The sequence below is a fragment of the Podarcis erhardii genome (genome assembly GCF_964252035.2).
Source record: "Podarcis erhardii genome assembly, chromosome: 12".
Lineage (NCBI taxonomy): Eukaryota > Metazoa > Chordata > Lepidosauria > Squamata > Lacertidae > Podarcis > Podarcis erhardii.
The window spans coordinates 10,682,199-10,699,314 of NC_138513.1; the positions used below are offsets into that span (position 1 = coordinate 10,682,199).

The following is a 17,116-nucleotide window of genomic DNA, read 5'->3' on the forward strand; positions in this document are numbered from 1 at the left end:
GGCCTGGCTTCAAGAAAACATATGGGTCCCGGAGACACAACAAAAAGCAAAGCGGGCACAGTTAGATTTTCATCCATATCCGGTGAGAGTGCCAGTATAGCATAAAAGATTATTTACTCAATAAACGAAGCATAAACCCAGTGTCAAAGTGCTAAAAGTAGGTGTTCAAGAAAACACAAACAAAAATACTTCAGTCAGATACAGTTTTACTGACAGCTGTAACTGAAATGTTGACGATTACTAGAACAGATGGAAATAGGAGGAAAAAGTAATGTTTTGAAGTGCTTACACTGTCAATTGGTTAACTTTGTACCAGAAAGTCTGAAAGGACTTTTGATGAGCAGTCATATATACTGGATTTTTCCATAGAGGGTTTTTTTAAACTAAATTTTACTCAAAGTATACCCACTGAAATGAATGTGTGTAAGTTAGTAATGTCAATTAATTATGATGGGTCTACATGGAATATGACTAGCCTTGCATACAACCCTGAATCTTTCCCTTGGCATCTGAATAGTGCATGCAAACACCGGACCTATTTTTCTTTTCTTCTCTTTGAGAGGGTATATATATGATTTCACCATTCCCCAAACTAATTGGGATACTGAGACCACTTCTCACTAATTAAAATAAACTGATGAGATTTGAAGTTGATTATGCCCCCTTTTAATATATATAAAGTATAGATTTTGGGTAAGTTCTTTCCTTATCTTTGCCCTAAAAATCAATAGGATTCCATGAAGTGTGAAGGAAGCAATTTGACCCTTTCCATTTAATTTTCCACCCACCATGAATAGGGACGGAGTTTCCAGCTCTATTTGTCTAAATGAAGCCAACTGGAAACCTCTCTGTTTCATCTTCATATTTGGGGTGTTTGCTAAGCATAATAGTTTCATGTCAAAATGAAAGTCCTCAAACTGACTGGTATATTCACCTTTGTTATTCAACAGACTAGAAACCATACTAATTAGATAAAATGTATTATTTAAATGAAAGAAAGAAATTTAATGTCATTTGCTGAGGTAGACAATAGACTGTTACTACTCAACACAGACAAAGGATGAATATAAAACTGAGGAAAATCTTGTTGATAAAACATGCTGCTAAAAATAATATTTAAGTACCCATTGTGGACCCAGTGATTTCTGTTTATGTGGATGTAGGTGGAGGTTTACAGGCAATCTCCCCGATTCTAAACTTATCTATTTGGAAGTAAGTTCCAATGATTTTAATGGATTATAATTCCAAGTAATTGGACTTTGGGTTGGGGCTGGTGGCTCTGATGTTGCACAATCCAGTTAAGCTGAGATAGTCAGAACTGAATGTAAGCCAGTGTGGTCATATCCACTGCCATGAGACTAACACATGGGCCTAAGCACATTACTCAGAAGGCTATCCATTGATATCAATGGTGTTTACTTCCAAGTAATATCAGGGTCAGGTTGCCAGTCATTGTAAATCCACCATCTGTGACATGTAAGGCTTGTGGAAAGGAACGTAAACCACACAACAAGATATAAAGGGAAAGATATAAAGGGAATTGTTGACTCCACTCAAACAAAATTAATAAAAATTCACAATGACCAAAAAGCATCAAGAGTTTTCTCCTGGCTGAGATATAACATGTACATTCCACTCCTAAACAAAAAAAGTTGTTAAGTTCTGTTGGTTTCAAAAGAACTCATTAATTTTGAAAACAATGAAAATGTGTAATAGTATGAGAGGACAGTTGATGGCTTGAAATAAACCATGTTTAAGCTGGGAATATATAGGTTTTTCATCTTACTACAGTGTGACATTTTATACATCTCCCTTACTAAAATTTAAATGCCGAGCTGTTTCCTTTTAAGTACGCACTGTTTTAGGGAAGACCATTTTCTTTTAAATCCCTTTATCAACTGTCTACTAAGTTTATAGGGAATGGATTTTGATTGACTTTCCAGTGGCCTCAAAACAAAACTGTACACAATATATATTTTTGGAAGTTATTTTTCCAATGTGGGAAACTTTATACTTCAAAACCTCATATTTCAAAATATAGACAATATTTTTGCACACTAACCCTTCTACTTAAAACTAAGGGAGGCCAGCATGTGGTTTGATCCATGAGTAGAACAAACTTCAGTAAGAATTTACCAAAAAGTGAAAAAAAGTTTGAGAGTAGCTATAAGTAACAATTACTGAATGAGAGAGGCTTTTATCATTATAAAGTGTTGAAAATCATAAACAAACATATTGTGCGAGTTAGTAATAAAATACCATCCAATCAAAGAAAATTATTAGACACGGTTTACTGGTGCAAGAAGCGTCAGGGGCACACTGATATTTCCCCATTTTGAAGCAACCTCTTTACAATCTGATTGCAATTTACGGTGATCACATTAAATTCTGCCTTTTCGTTTGTTTTGAGTGCAAGGAACAGAAGCAACTGCCTTATGGGCTGGCTGGATTCTACCCCTAAACAAGAGATTCTGCTATTTGATAGACTTTTTGCTCAGTGATCTCTTCCAATACCTAGAGCACCCAAAATGCTGTCAATGGTTTCTACTAAACAAAGAAAGTTTCTTTAAATCAGATCACTTCTAAAGGATGGTATGTTGAGAAAGCTTCTGCCAAAGAGTTGATTTATAGCAACAGGAACCAGTTGACATTTACTTAAACCGGCACAGTTCTGTTGACTTCAGTGTGACAACACCAGTGTCATTAGCAGTCTAAGGTGAGCCCTGAACATCATCATCATCATCATCATCATCATCAAAATCATCATCATCAGAACTGGTTCATATATTCACAATGACTTGGTAAAACCACACCAGCTAAAACAAGAGATTAACAATACACAACACCATAATTTTGCTTCAATCCACGTGGCCATCTTCTGTTAAGCAAGAGTTACCATTCTACCAGTGAGCTAACAAATTCTCTTACTACCAGGCATTGGGGTTCTTGAAAAAGAGCATGACTGACACAACAGCCTTGGGAATAATTTTCACCACTGACCATTCTAGTCCCAGTCCAGTGTCCTCAATAATTGGTGCAGATGGCAACTTTAAATTATCAGTATCAAGTTGGATGTCTTTTTTAAAAAAAAAAAAAACCACAACAACCCACCATAAACAAAGATAAGGGTTAATGGAAGGCAGAAATTGTAGGGATATTTCACTTGACGTTCTTCATCTGTAATAGCAGCAGACTCCAGTTGTTCTAGAGCTCACCATGCATCTCGGGGTTTGGACAAAGACCTGAACGAGAAAGGACAATGTTCCATGTCATTAAAGTATTCAACAATTCGATTCTCTTACAATTACAGAACTTTCTCATTTTTTTCATGCTGCATAATCTCTTGGCCACGACTATGCAATAAATTGCTTGCCAGGGTTACAACTATGTAGAATATGCTAAATCTTGACATACATTTTGATCAAAGAACAATGGCAGGTTATAGGTATCATAGAAATCTGTCAATGTTACTTTGATAGCAGACTGATCTTTTTGCCTGATTTGGCTTGGCTCCACAAAACAGAGCAACCTGGTTTGTATATTGATTGATTCATGTTGGCAAATCTTCACAACCTTTTTACTTTTGTTATGGGTATATTAATAAATTAACGACTTCTAAAGGTGTGTAGCTCTCTGGAAGTTTTGAGCTTTGAGCAAACTGCAGGTGAAGGGATGTATCAAAAAACTCTTTTAATTTGACGATGCAATCCTCATTTGAGGTGGGGTTCCCTCACTCCGTTATGAACTCTACAGCATTGTCCCATTTGTGTTTTCCCACTGCACAAACTTCTTCAAGGAAAATAATTGCCTTGAAATACATATCAAGAAGATACTCCAAGCTTAGAAAATGAACAGTTTTCTGGATGTGGACATATCAAAGTTATCTAAAAATTATGACTGCAATCCTAGACACACTTACCTGGGATAGGGAAAGAGATTCTTTTTGGTTCACATTTAAAGGTGAACCTGCCTAAATCTCAGTTTCAAAAAAATAACAATAATACAATAATTGAAACATAGCCATTCCTCGAAATTTGCACTTCTCTGAATTTTGAGATGCAGCTGTCCAGCTAAGTCATGTGTACAAAAATGCATATACTAGGGCAAAGTGTGCATAAAAATATATACAGTGAAAATAATGTATAAACATGCATTATATTAGGGTAAAGTTCTTTGCACAATGTGCATATTAGGAGAAATTCACTGATGAATTTTCATGAGAACTTTTTTAAAAATTGCAAACTGATATGGAAATATAAAGATCTGAACGTAAGACTGGAAAAAGGAAAGCAAAACCAGAATTGAGAGATTCTGGGTATCGGTCCCATTGAACTCAACGGGGCTTGCTTCTTAGTAGGCATGTATAGAGTTGCACTGTGAACCTAATTATTTGGAATATTTCCTATTGTAATTTGGGCCTTTACTTCTGAGTAAATATAGTTAAGATGGAGTTCTAACCCTATTATTTGACAAGAAAACTGGGCCTAGGTTACTTGGCAACAGGTCCTCCCGTGAACTACAGTGGGTAAGTTTGGTTTACTGAAGCAAGCAAATTTCCCCTGTAAGAACTCAAAATAGAAATTTCAGTGTCACACAATAAGTGAATGGTTACCAGTTCAAAAGAAAAGAAATGAAACCAATTACAATGGATTTGTTGCTCTACTAAGGTCTTTCAAGTAGCACCGCAATGTTTGTTCCTGCAAAGCTTGAGTTTGCAAAACCCCACCATACAACAGGACTATAATTAAACACTGTATTTATTTCCTGGCCATTTCCAAACTGTTTTCCGAAAGGTGAGGGGAGATCATTATGAAACTCTGTAAAGTTTCATTAAAAAATTACACCCATGAAGTGACTGCATCTTCTTTATTTTCCGGTCCCAGAGAATATTACAGTGCAGTGGAAAAGCTAACATAATTCAGGTACAAAAACAGAGCTGTATTATTTAGAACTCTGTTGTACTGCTTTGGACTTGGCAAATCATCCTGAAGAGCAACTCTCAGTGAGGACTAGTCACCTGGAAAGCATCAACTTTCAAAGCTCTGCTGTTAGAGGAATAATAGACATGTTGGAATGAGGTAGAGAGAGGGGGAGTGGAAACATCCAGCTTTCGTAGCAGAATGGATGTATTTTTCTACCCTTGTGCAATTCAAAAATGCATGAATGGTTTCTGCTCCAGCTTTCTACATACATAAATATATTCACCTTTGGGATGAGAATGGAAAACTCCAGCCAAAGAGAATAATTTTGCAGAGCTATGAGCATGTGAAGGCGATTATTACAACGGAAGTCTCTATGTTACCTTAATGATAACTTTGGGGGGCAATTGAAATCTAGAGTAGTGTATTATATTGCCGTGGTAAATCTACTGATGAAAGTCCATACCTTAACCTAGAGAATATCCTTGGCCAATCTCCTAATTTGAATTGCAATAAACAGTGTAATTAGCTTGGCTCCCTGTAAAGGGGTAAACTGGAAAGCAAGGATATGACAAAGGTTGTCGTTTACGTAAATCCATGCCCTTCCATCCACCACCTTCCCAAAATCTTCTAGACTGTGATACATAAAGAGACAACTACTTATTGCAAGATAAGATCCTAAGGTCCTATAAGATCATTGGTCCTGGGGCAAATCTCAGGTTCCAGCTTACGAAAAAAGAGAAAAAAAGTATTAATCTGAGAAACAGCTCCCAGTTGCTTAAGCAGAAAGTAAAGGCAGACCAAAAGAGGAAAAAGAACACACACTGTGTGTTTCATTCTTTTTAATTCCCTGTCTATGAAAAGTGTAGTATAGAGATTTTGAGTGAGATCAAAGAAAACTTTTGACAGATAACTGATCCACGGTTGTCTATATCAAACAGTTTCATCATTTTAACACACATCATTAAAAGTGTGTGGTTTTTTTTGCTCTTTAGTCAACAAGGAACACAAATGTCATGTAAACATGCAAAGAAATGCCAGTATATCTTTACAGCAAATGTTTCTTGAATCTGACATATTGGTAGCATCAGCCGGACAAATTCTTAGGGAGTCTGTGCAATTTCCCTCTTCACCCCTTGCAACAAGACTGAGGACCCTGAATATTTTCCATTCATACAATGTAAAAGATAACACAGTAATAGCACAAGCTATTGTTCCTATGAGCCCCTCAAAATAACATCATATTCTCTGAATTTTGCTTTGTGCAACACTTCAAAATATTTCTGCACTGTCTTTCTGTATTTTGTATTTTCCAGTGAAATTTACAGCCCCACGAACTGCCATGGGCAAATTCTTTTTGTGGGCCATTTGGTTGACTGAAAGCGCTCATCTTTCACAAAGCTCCGCACACATTGAAAACAGTTTCTTGAGTATATACCCCTACACAAGCTGCAAGCAGATGGGAATGGCTGCCAACATCAAAACAAATTTATAATAAAGTTGTAATGTGATAATAGAGCTGGGGGAAAGCATAAACAAGGATTTCCCCATATTTTGCCATTTAGCCCGGTCTATGTGGTGCCTCTGCGCAGGGATTCCTGGAGAACTTTACTTTTATACTTCTCTGATTGCCAGATGTGATTCTCCTGCCAATTTGAAATCAGATTCCCTCCCTACCAGAAGCGAAGTTGAGATGCTTCTGGCTTCCCTAAAGCTAAGCAGTTTTATCTCCCTCCATTGATAGTGTTGTAGATCTGAATTAATCTGAAAGCTGAATGCCATGGCTTCTCTTATTTTCTTTCTTTCTTTAAAACTAAACGTTTTTCTCTAGAAATGTGTTTGGATGCTCTCTTTAATGTCAAACTTCTTTTTCTCCTTCCCCATATGGAAACGGGAGTCAGATAGTGTGGCTGGCTGCTTTCCTTTCTCCCTTGCATTTTGTGGAGTTTCTCTTTAGCATGTCTGCCATGTTTGTAGTCCTGTGAGATTTTACAAGGTCAGGCACAAGGACTGCTCTATTCTTGCACTGTATTTTCCTGTTTCCTCTCCAGCCACGTCCAGGCAAAAACAGCAAAACTACTGCTGCTGTTCTTATATATTTATTTAAGAAAACACCTCTGATAGTTATTTGGTTCTGCGAGACCCAAATGTTTGAATCCCTCCAGCCGATGTGAAGGCCTGCCCCTTTCCCTTCTGGCATTGGTTGTATTTTGTCACAGTCCCAAATGTGCCTTCTTTGAAGACCCATTGATTTCAGAAGAAATTGCTTCCAAGTAAGCCTGCTTTGAATCGCAATCTAAAGCCACAATTCTAAACAGGATTATGTGGAAATGAGTCCCGTTGAGTGTGATGATAGCAAACCCAAGTTCTCATGAGGCAAGTCAGTTTCCCGGGGGTTCTTTTAAGGAAATCAGAATGCCGAGGGTAACTTTATACACTTTTATTAAAATGAAATAAAAGTGTGTATACATATACATATGTATATACAGATAACTGACCAAGGAGGCTGTGATTTATGAAATTAGCCAGGAGAGACAAGAAAGAAGACGAAAGACTAACTAACCCGATGCCTAACCTGGTGCACGTTTTCTTGGAAGTAAATCTTACCATGTTCAATAGGACTGACACCTGTGTAATTGTGCACAGGCTGCAGGTTTACTAACCTACTTTGGCGTGGGTTTTCATAAGCAAAAGCTTACTTTGCCCATTGTCCCAGGAAACAGAATTCATTACACACAACTTTCAACAGGCTTTTGGCTTCAGTGTGACGGCACATTACTTCACCCTAAAACTACGGGCAAGTTTGAGAGTTAGATCAGTGAGTCGGAGAAAATCTGCTCAGATCGTTCACCCAGTTTTTCCTTACTCTTCAATGCCATTTTCTCTTCGCCTCCATATAGTTTGGGGCTGGGGAAATAACAGACTATGGGAAGTGCATGCAGAGTTCTGAAAACAACCTTCAATCTTTGCCTTTTCTAATATTTTAAGAAAAGCAATATAGATGATGCCCTGATCAAAAGAAACTTCTTGGAATACTTTGTTTTTAAATGATTTATCTGTGGGTGTCGCAATGGAGGCTTTTTAACAGTTACACTTTTCCAGTCCTCCTACATATTATACTTAAAAACAGAAAATAAACTTCTATGGACACTTCCTAAGTTCCACCAATGTTTAACTTTTAATATCCCTTAGTTTGGAAATTAATAATAGTTATTTTGAACCTTAAAAGCCTATTAAATATTATAGTAGTGATTGTTAGATGTACATTTTCACTCATACTCTTTCACTCACTCTTTATTCCTAAAATGTTTTTATCCAAAGGCGATGGTCTATGTCACCTTTCCCAACCTGCTGCCCTCCAGATGTTTTGGACTACAACACCCATTGAGTCCTGGAGGGCACCAGGTTCGTGAAGCCTGGTCTAAATCTATTTAGAATTTGACCGAAATGGATTAAGCAGAATGGCCTTCTTGGTCTTAAATATTAATATGTAAAACTAAAAGCAAGGTAGATGCATGACAAACATGAATGAATATTCCTAACAGGGAATAATTTATCTGGGCATTATTTCAGTTAGAAACTTCTGGATCACACTACAGAACCATGCATTTGCTATTTAAAGGATGAAGCAAAAGTACCAATTCTTTTTTTGGGGGGTGGGGTGGGGGTAAGGAAGTCCACAAAATGTGCTTTGAGCAGGAATCAATCTTGAAACTGCTTAAGGGCACGTGGCCTACCAAAATACTTTTGGAAGCGTTGCAATGTTTATTTGTTCTCGCTCCTATTCCACTGCCCGCCCCCCACTCCCAGGATATCACAAAAGGAAACTACTGCTAAAGATACAACCTGGGTGCATCGCAGCACCATTAAAATCTGGTGCCATTGGCCTCAACCGGCTCACGATGGCAACCTCAAGCGTTGTATGTAAGGAATATGTTGTGATGCAAGATGTGGTTCTATTTATCCACACACACACACACACACACCGATTGTCTATTTATTACATACGCATGCACACACATATACACATATATATGTCTACGGAAAAAACCTGGCACTTGTAATACTTGACGAAAATTCGTAGCACATGCGCTTGGCATTTTAAAAATGGGTGGCATGACAGAATTTATGAGCAGATTTTCAGTCTATTTAGAGGATCCCACTTTCTGCCCCCAGTTCACAGCAGTGCAATGTCAGTGCCTCTTTCATCTACAGAACATTCTCCCCACTCCCGAAGTGCTTTTGCTGCACCCGAGCAATACAACTGGGTGGAGGGGAGGGGAGGTGGGGGGGGGGAGTTGCTGTTGAGAGAGAGCAGCACATGTTACATCAGACACAGTACCTGATTTTTCAATGCACAGCTTGTCAGCCAGAAAGTCTGCCTCCTGGGCGATAAGTGAGTATATTTCATCTTCATACTGTTCTATGATAGTTTCGCACTGAAAGGGAGAAAAAGAGCAGCTCTCCAGCAAAGACCTAAACAAGACCATTTACACAGAGCAGAAAAGGAAGAACCGCCTGACAAAGACTGTTTGGGATTGTTTGCTTGTGCAGCACCCTGATCAATTGTTCTATCCCCCCCCCCTATATAATTAACAGTTATATTGAATTTCAATATATGCTTATTTAGGTTCGTTTAAAAAAAGAAAGAAAGAAAATAATGCTTTGCATAATGATATTTTGTTAAGGATTATACTTTAATTGTTCCCTCATAATGCAGGCTGCTTTAATGGCGATACAACTGGTTTAAATTAAGTATATATATATTTAAAAATGATGATATTCGCATTCTCGCCATGGGTGTGTACATGTGTGTGTTTGTATAGATGCACACACGCATGCACACACATATATTTGCGCGCACGGTTTTCCATTTTCGCAGAATGCTAATGTTTTGCAAAATGGTACAAAAGTGACAAGGGCGCTGTGCTTGAAAAATCTCTTTGGGCGGTAGGCAGTAAAGCTCTCCTCGGCCATTTTGTCTGAAACCTACAGGTGTAAATGCCTCTTTCCCCAAAACTCCAAAACGGGTTGTGGCAAAAGCGGAAAGAACCCCATCATATGCACTTTAAAAACAACAACAAATGGTTTTAATCAGGAGGCCAAACATCCACCGTGGAGGATGGCCAACTCTTACCCAGCGCCAAAGGTTAGAGTCGGAATACACCATAACGGGGATAGGGGGGTAAAGTTTTAGCACATTAATTTAAACACAGGATTTTGAAATCCAATAATTTGCTTCAACATGTCACAGGAAACAAGAGCAATTAAACTGGACCACAGATCATATTTCTGGATTCACATTAGTGTAGCTGCACATGCACCCCAGCTCTAAAGACATTGGTACTCATAAGCAAATTCCTTTGACAACAATGAGTTTTACTTCCACATGCTAAGTTTTGGATTGAGGTTCCTGCTTCCCGCTGCCGCCACCACTTTGCTTTAAATATTTAAAAAACAAAGGAGAACAGTGAGCATTCTCTAATGTACAATGATCCCTGGTACAGGAAAAAATTATGTGTTCTTTCACAAGTGAACAACTTGGCGCTAGGCCATCTTAGGACCTTCCCTCTTGCTTCAACGCACTCTAGGCCCTCAGAATATATGTGGACCCTGTCGACAAGGCCCAAGGAAAAGAGAGGCAGAGACGCGACCTTTCCCACTCTGAATAGCAAATAAAGATTTGAAATTACATTATAATTAATTTGGATTGTTACCCTACCATCATAGTTGCCTATTTCTTAAAAAACAGAGCTGCAACATAGTATTGATCTATAGCACTGAAAAATAATTGCCAGTAAAGCAGATGATTTTTTTTATTTAAAAAAATATTCTAGTTTAAACAACCAATTACACAGAAATGGAGTCAACAGCATCTATCTATACAACACAGGTGCTGTGTTGCATCTCTAGACCATGCCATACCATTTGTTGTTATAAATTACAAAGTACTAAAGAGCCTACAGAAACAGCGTAGCATTATCAAAGCCCTGGCTTTACGTTGAGTGAAGTGATTTAATATACAATATCAAACATTATGCTAATAGCAATTCAGCCCGAAATGTCACCAGTTTATTATGTTGTCTTACCGCATATTTCAAGGGCTTATAAGCGTCAGAATAAAAAAAGTATTTTTTATATTCTGCGTAGATTGGCTCATCTTTCCTAGGAGCATATCTCTTGAATATCTTTTTGTTAGTGACTGGGTCGTCTTGAAGTTGATAGTCGTTCATCCGATCACATATCTTTTCCAAAACGTCCGTTAAGAAGGTCTCTGACTTTGTAAAAGCAACCTAAAGGGAAGGAGAAAATTACATCTCTCTCTCTATATATATATATATCTGTATACACTGAAATTTCCAAAAATCACAAAGGCAAAAGGCTACAAGCCCAGGGCTCTTGCACAGGTCAAGGAAACAGAGAAATGTCAGCAGATCTCCATATCTGCATAATTGTTGACCCATATTATATTACACACATAATTAAAAATGTCAGCTGAATCTACGATGACACTTGCAAAAAAAAAAAAAAAATTAAACATCTACAGTTCTCATAAAGCATCCCTTATAGACTAATGTGCTATTATAAGCTTTTAGATTTGCAAGCACATTTTGCTATTAAAAGGAGATGTATAAGACTCAGCAAAGCAAAAGAGAAAAATCATCTTTCCATGGCCCACATTTTCTGGACGTACCCTTGAAAGATTTCTTGTTGGAATCAGCTTTGCTTCTTGAACGGGAGCAGTTTCTTAAAAGTCTCTCTCCCTCCCCCCCCCCAAGTCCTTCAGTTGGTCTGTCTTACTTGCTGTTCGTCAACTCAGATGCAGCTGTTTAATGCCTCCCAGGGGTTTGCAGAAAGAAAATAACCGCTTACAAAATTTAGCTTCTCCCAGATTCTACTGTTACGAGCTTTATTTTCCAGCAGCTGGCCCATGTCTTTGCCCATGCCTCTTCCTTCAGAATTAAGCAAGAATTCGGAGGGGGAAAACATTTAGACGCTACCTACATACTTAGCGAGGGTCTCAACAGCTAGTGCTGCAGAGGTCAAAGAGCAGCTCTCATCCCTGGAAACCGGGACAAAAAACTTCTCTCCCGTCTAGACAGGTCAAGGTGCAAGATGCGCCTATCCCTGTTGCTTCTTCCGGAAGGGGGCGTGAATTGAAACCAAGTGCACAGTAAACAACACGGCTGCATCCTTGGGCCTTTAGAAGATCTTTCTCCCCCCCGTCCACCCTCTGCTGATCAAAGTAGGAAGTTATCATGACAACCATAGTCAAAGGGACTGAATCACAAATGAACTCGATTTCTGCAATGTTGATATATCCAGTCTCCATTGTCTCTTTTCAGGCGCGGTATGAAGCCTTCCGGTCTCAATGATTACATTACAGAAGCACTTTCATATGTGTGCTCCGTTTACACAAAGGAGTTCCTTGCTTCACCACCATCTGGCTACAAATCAGATAAATAAAGGCAGAAGAATTAAAATTAAAGCTTAGGGTTCCTCCTCCCCTTCCCCCTCCGCTCCCCACCTCTTGTGCTTCTTAAACTGGGCCCTTTTATGAGACGTTCTCCTTCAGCCTCAGCCTCGTTTTGCATTTGGAATCTAAACTTTTTAAAATGGAAACTGGGAGCAACAAAAAAGGTAACTGATGTGGGTTTTATCCCCCTGCAAATGTTGGATGCAAATTTTCAAGCGCCATATTGAAGGCCAATTCGTAAATAAAGCAAATGCGGTTCTCCGCACACATGGAATTATATTTCCTCTCTCTCTTCCTCTCTTATTCCCTCTCTCACACACAAACAAACATTTGCACATAAACAGTGACCAAGCAGCATGGTTCCCAAAAGATTAAGTGGAATATGCAATTCAGCATCACTGCTCCCCCTTGCCCCCGTTTATGGCTTGGGGGTTAGAAAGTCAAATGCGCTGACATTATTTGGAAGTAATTTCCATTTATTTCAATGGAGCTTCCTTTATTATGTTTAGAATCAAGATGGATATAATAAAACAAGGAGTTGCTTGTCTGCTTTTCTTTTCTTCTGCTACTTTCACATCTTTTGGAAATCTGCAATGTCTTCATTTTCCAAGATACAACTCTGCCTAAAACTTATTACAGAGCCTAAGGATTTGACCAAAAGTAGCACATGATGCAATGATAATAAAGAGTGTTAAAGTTCAGGGAGTTTTTATGATCTCTGACGCAACTATACCATCATATAGCTGCCATGGCTACAGTCTCATACAGGGTTAAGAGTGCTCCAGGTCATTGGTTTCAGTGCTTGTTTAACTCTGTGTTGGATTATGAGCAAAGGGCATCATTCAAAATAGGACGTAGGATATGAAACTAACTATGGGGCATAGTTAGTTTTCAAGTCTAAACAAAAATGCAGGACAATTAAATACGACAGGAAGAATTATGCACAAGTTCTATCTCAGCAGACTGACTGAAAAATGATCTGTAGCATTTTCGTAACAGCAGGATGGGTATTTTGTGAAGCTTGGAGCGGGGGAAAAAGTTATTTCAGAAGATATTCCTCTATTCCTCAGTTGGTTAAATCCAACCCAATGAAGTACCAAAAACATACCTCAGATAAGCAGCAAATGCCACAATGGACTGTGAGGGGATTCGGACTGGAGATATACAAATGAGAACTTCAGAAAATATGAAAGTCAATAACTCAATGATAGCATAAGCATATTTCTGTCCCATTGACACCAGTGACAGTTAAGTATGCTTAGCCATTTGCTGATCTGTGCCCTATGACATTGGAATGCACTTCTATGACATAACATTTTTAAAACCAAGTTTACAACAAATATGATAACAGACGAAACAAACAGCCCGGTTACCCCCGTTGCCTGTGTGTGCAGATGTTGCCATACACAGCGAGACTGGCTCAGAGACACAAGTATTTATCTTGTACTTGCAGCACACAACTTATGTAGAATTTGACTCAGATCAAGCCTATCGGATGCTGTGTAAGATTTCAAACCGAAACCAATGAAGGACTCTTATGGATTTCTTCTGCATTTCAATATCCTCTTTTTATATTTAGCAAAGTAATAATGATAACAAGTAGGATTGGCACAGTGGCTGATCACAGTTACTACAAACATTTCCTTTTCTCAAACCACTTTTCCCTCTCCACCCCTTTCTGAAATGAACAGAGTTCACTCAGTGTGAGACTAGTTTCCTTACCCCCCCACCCAGAACTGTTGGGAGATTGAATCACCCTTCCATACAGATGTGGGTGCTATTATTATATAGAAATATACAACACACACAAACACACACACAGAGCATAAACCCCACAAATGAAATAGGTATAATTTTTGCCAGTTCTTTAGCTAACCAGGTTTGATTAGTAAGCAACAGCAATTTGCATTTCAACTAAATGTCTTTCCCTGAGGTATATACTTTCTCTACAAATATATCCCAGCCACGACCACTACCAGTGCAACATCCTCCCCCCCCCCAAAGTTAAGGATGCTTTAAAATTGCCTCAATAATAAAAAGGGGGGAAGCATTTAGGCATGTGGCAGAAAATGAAAGCCTTTCTTTGGAGACTCTGAAGATTTTGAATGGTACTTGTCAATAAAGCAACTCCCATTGTAGTCACACCGGAGATGTGGGCCTCACTCCATCCCGAAAAAGCTGTCGCAGAGATAGTAAGCTCATTAAAATATGAATAACAAGGCAGCCATCATTGTAACAAGAGAAAGGCATCTTACTTTGTATCAAACTTTTAGCTTATCATTTATTTATTTTTTGCAAAACAACAAGATGGTATATCCCCCCACCAAAATCCCTCTAACCCCCGTTGGTTTATGTTGTTTGTGCAAATTTTAGCACTGCATGGACTTCTCTAAGCTTTTTCCAGATTTTTTTTTTTAAAAATCCCACAGTGCTGCTGATCATTCAAAGCATGTCTTGACATGGGGAGGGGGGGAGTAAGCTGATCTTTCCAATATTTCAAAATGCTGAAAGCGAGTGAGTGTGAGAGAGAGAAAGTTAATATCTGCTACAACACACATGGTCATGTGCACATAGAGAGGCAAATCAGTTCCAGAATATTTTAGCCAATTTTAAGCCCCACGATGGAGAATTCATTACAGGCTGCAGAGATGACACCTTCATAACAGTCAATTACAAGGAAGCTCATGAGCCAGTTCATTACTATGTCTCTGCTAATCTCGTTGTAAATTTGTGCCTTGATAGAGACCATAACCAGCCAAGAATGCAATTGGGTTGTGGGCATGGGATAAGAAAAATAAAAATGTAACGGCTGCAGATGGACATCTTCCAAAATCCAGAGTGCCAATCAAGTATTTTCCATGTGAAAGCCATCCTCTCTCTCTCTCTCTTTTTCCCTCCCGCCTTCCTCTTCCTCCGTCAGTGTTGCAGTATGTATGAATTATGCAAGCATGTTTACGTATGTTCAACCACCCATGTATATGAGTAAGTTCACTTCTAACAAGCGTTCAGAAGTTAGTGACTTAACTGTGTGGAGGAGTGGGATTCCAGGAATTTGGAAACAAGTGTTTTAAAAAAGTGTTTCATGTCATTTAATCACAAGCTTTATAATTGACAAAAGTATTCCAATCATTTCCGATATTTATTAAGAGTCAATATTTAAAAGTGAGAACTCCAAAAGCCCTGTTCCCCCTTCCCCTTTGCTCTAGGCTAGAAGAGGAGAAACATGAATGCCGAACTACTCAAAAGGCTGATGGGATATATAATTAGCTATTATGTTAATTGAATCCACTGTGAGTTTGTTGTATGAGATTTCTTCATATAATATGCAAATGATCTCCAAGGTTTAGTTTTATTAGACAATATAATTAGAAATCCTTTTAAAGGAGAGAATTCTAACGAGGCATAATAAAGGTTGGAAAAATGTGTTTGCTGTGTGGATCTACCACCTGGGCTTGCTTAATTAAAAAAGAGAGAGAGAGAGACTTTATTCACCAACAGGAAAATTTCAAAGAAAGTTATGTGGTAAAAAAACACAAGCTTATTACGAAAATGTGACGTTGAGCAGGAAACATTCATTCGCATGGAAGCAGAAATCCTGCCCTCTGTTTTAGCCTGCGAACATTGTTCACTCAGATTTATTTACCATATTTTTTTTTTTTTTTAAAGTAGGAGTTTTCCCAATGGAAAACTGTGGTCACTTGTGTAGAGATGTATATAAGAGAGGCAAATTCATGGAGAAAGCCCCTCCCCCATCATCGTTATTAAGAGTCGTGATCCGAGCAGAGGAAGGTGCTTTAGCTTTTGTGCTGTAACTAATCAGCGTAACTTCATTTACAGTAACAAACACTGACATTCTAACATCTGGAATTAAAAGCCTTCCTCGATGGTGAAGAAAGGCAGGCTCTGTTACTCTAGAGCTGGCTGCATAAGCAACAGTTGCGTTCCACTTCATGTGAGACCACCACCAACGCCAGCCCTAAAACAATTTTTTCCGTGGTCCATTCCCGAATGCTCGCTCATTGCACTAAGAAACAGCGACAGAATATCCAGTGTGTAATTCTAGGCTCATTCAAACAGCACAGCAGCAGCAACAACAACAACCATAGGCTATGTTATATTGAATATTGTATTCTGTCATAGAATAGAATCATAGAGTTGGAAGAGACCACAAGGGCCATCGAGTCCAACCCCCTGCCAAGCAGGAAACACCATCAGAGCACTCCTGACATATGGTTGTCAAGGCTCTGCTTAAAGACCTCCAAAGAAGGAGACTCCACCACACTCCTTGGCAGCAAATTCCACTGTCGAACAGCTTTCATGTAAAACGATTTTCATGTAAAACGATTTTCACGATAAAAATGATCAAGTTAACAGAGCACCGATCAGCCTTTGTGCCAGTGTGGTGTAGTGGTTAAGAGCGGTAGTCTCCTAATCTGGGGAACCGGGTTCGCGTCTCCGCTCCTCCACATGCAGCTGCTGGGTGACCTTGGGCCAGTCACACTTCTGTGAAGTCTCTCAGCCCCACTCACCTCACAGAGTGTTTGTTGTGGGGGAGGAAGGGAAAGGAGAATGTTAGCCGCTTTGAGACTCCTTAAAGGGAGTGAAAGGCGGGATATCAAATCCAAACTCTTCTTCTTCTTCTTCTTCTTTACCTGTACTAAACCACTGCAATAGTGAGATGGCTGATCTGGGAGTCGGGGGATGGGTGGGAACCTATGAG

At 38.9% G+C, this 17,116-nt stretch overlaps 1 protein-coding gene across 3 annotated transcripts in view; it reads right to left on the bottom strand.

Moving 5' to 3' along the window:
* Window positions 1-189: 189 nt before the first annotated feature.
* CNPY1 (canopy FGF signaling regulator 1) overlaps window positions 190-17,116 on the bottom strand; it is a 55,406-nt gene continuing 38,479 nt past the window's right edge. For 2 of the 3 annotated variants that reach the window (XM_081834581.1, XM_081834580.1), the window contains exons 4-6: window positions 11,009-11,212; window positions 9,262-9,358; window positions 190-3,242 (exon numbers count right to left, since the gene is read on the bottom strand). In XM_081834581.1, the coding sequence (XP_081690707.1) occupies window positions 3,205-3,242; window positions 9,262-9,358; window positions 11,009-11,212 (339 nt within the window). In that variant the 3' untranslated portion in view covers window positions 190-3,204. Of the gene's footprint in view, window positions 3,243-9,261; window positions 9,359-11,008; window positions 11,213-11,792; window positions 12,052-17,116 lie in introns of those variants that run through there. The other variant, XM_081834582.1, reaches the window with a different exon arrangement.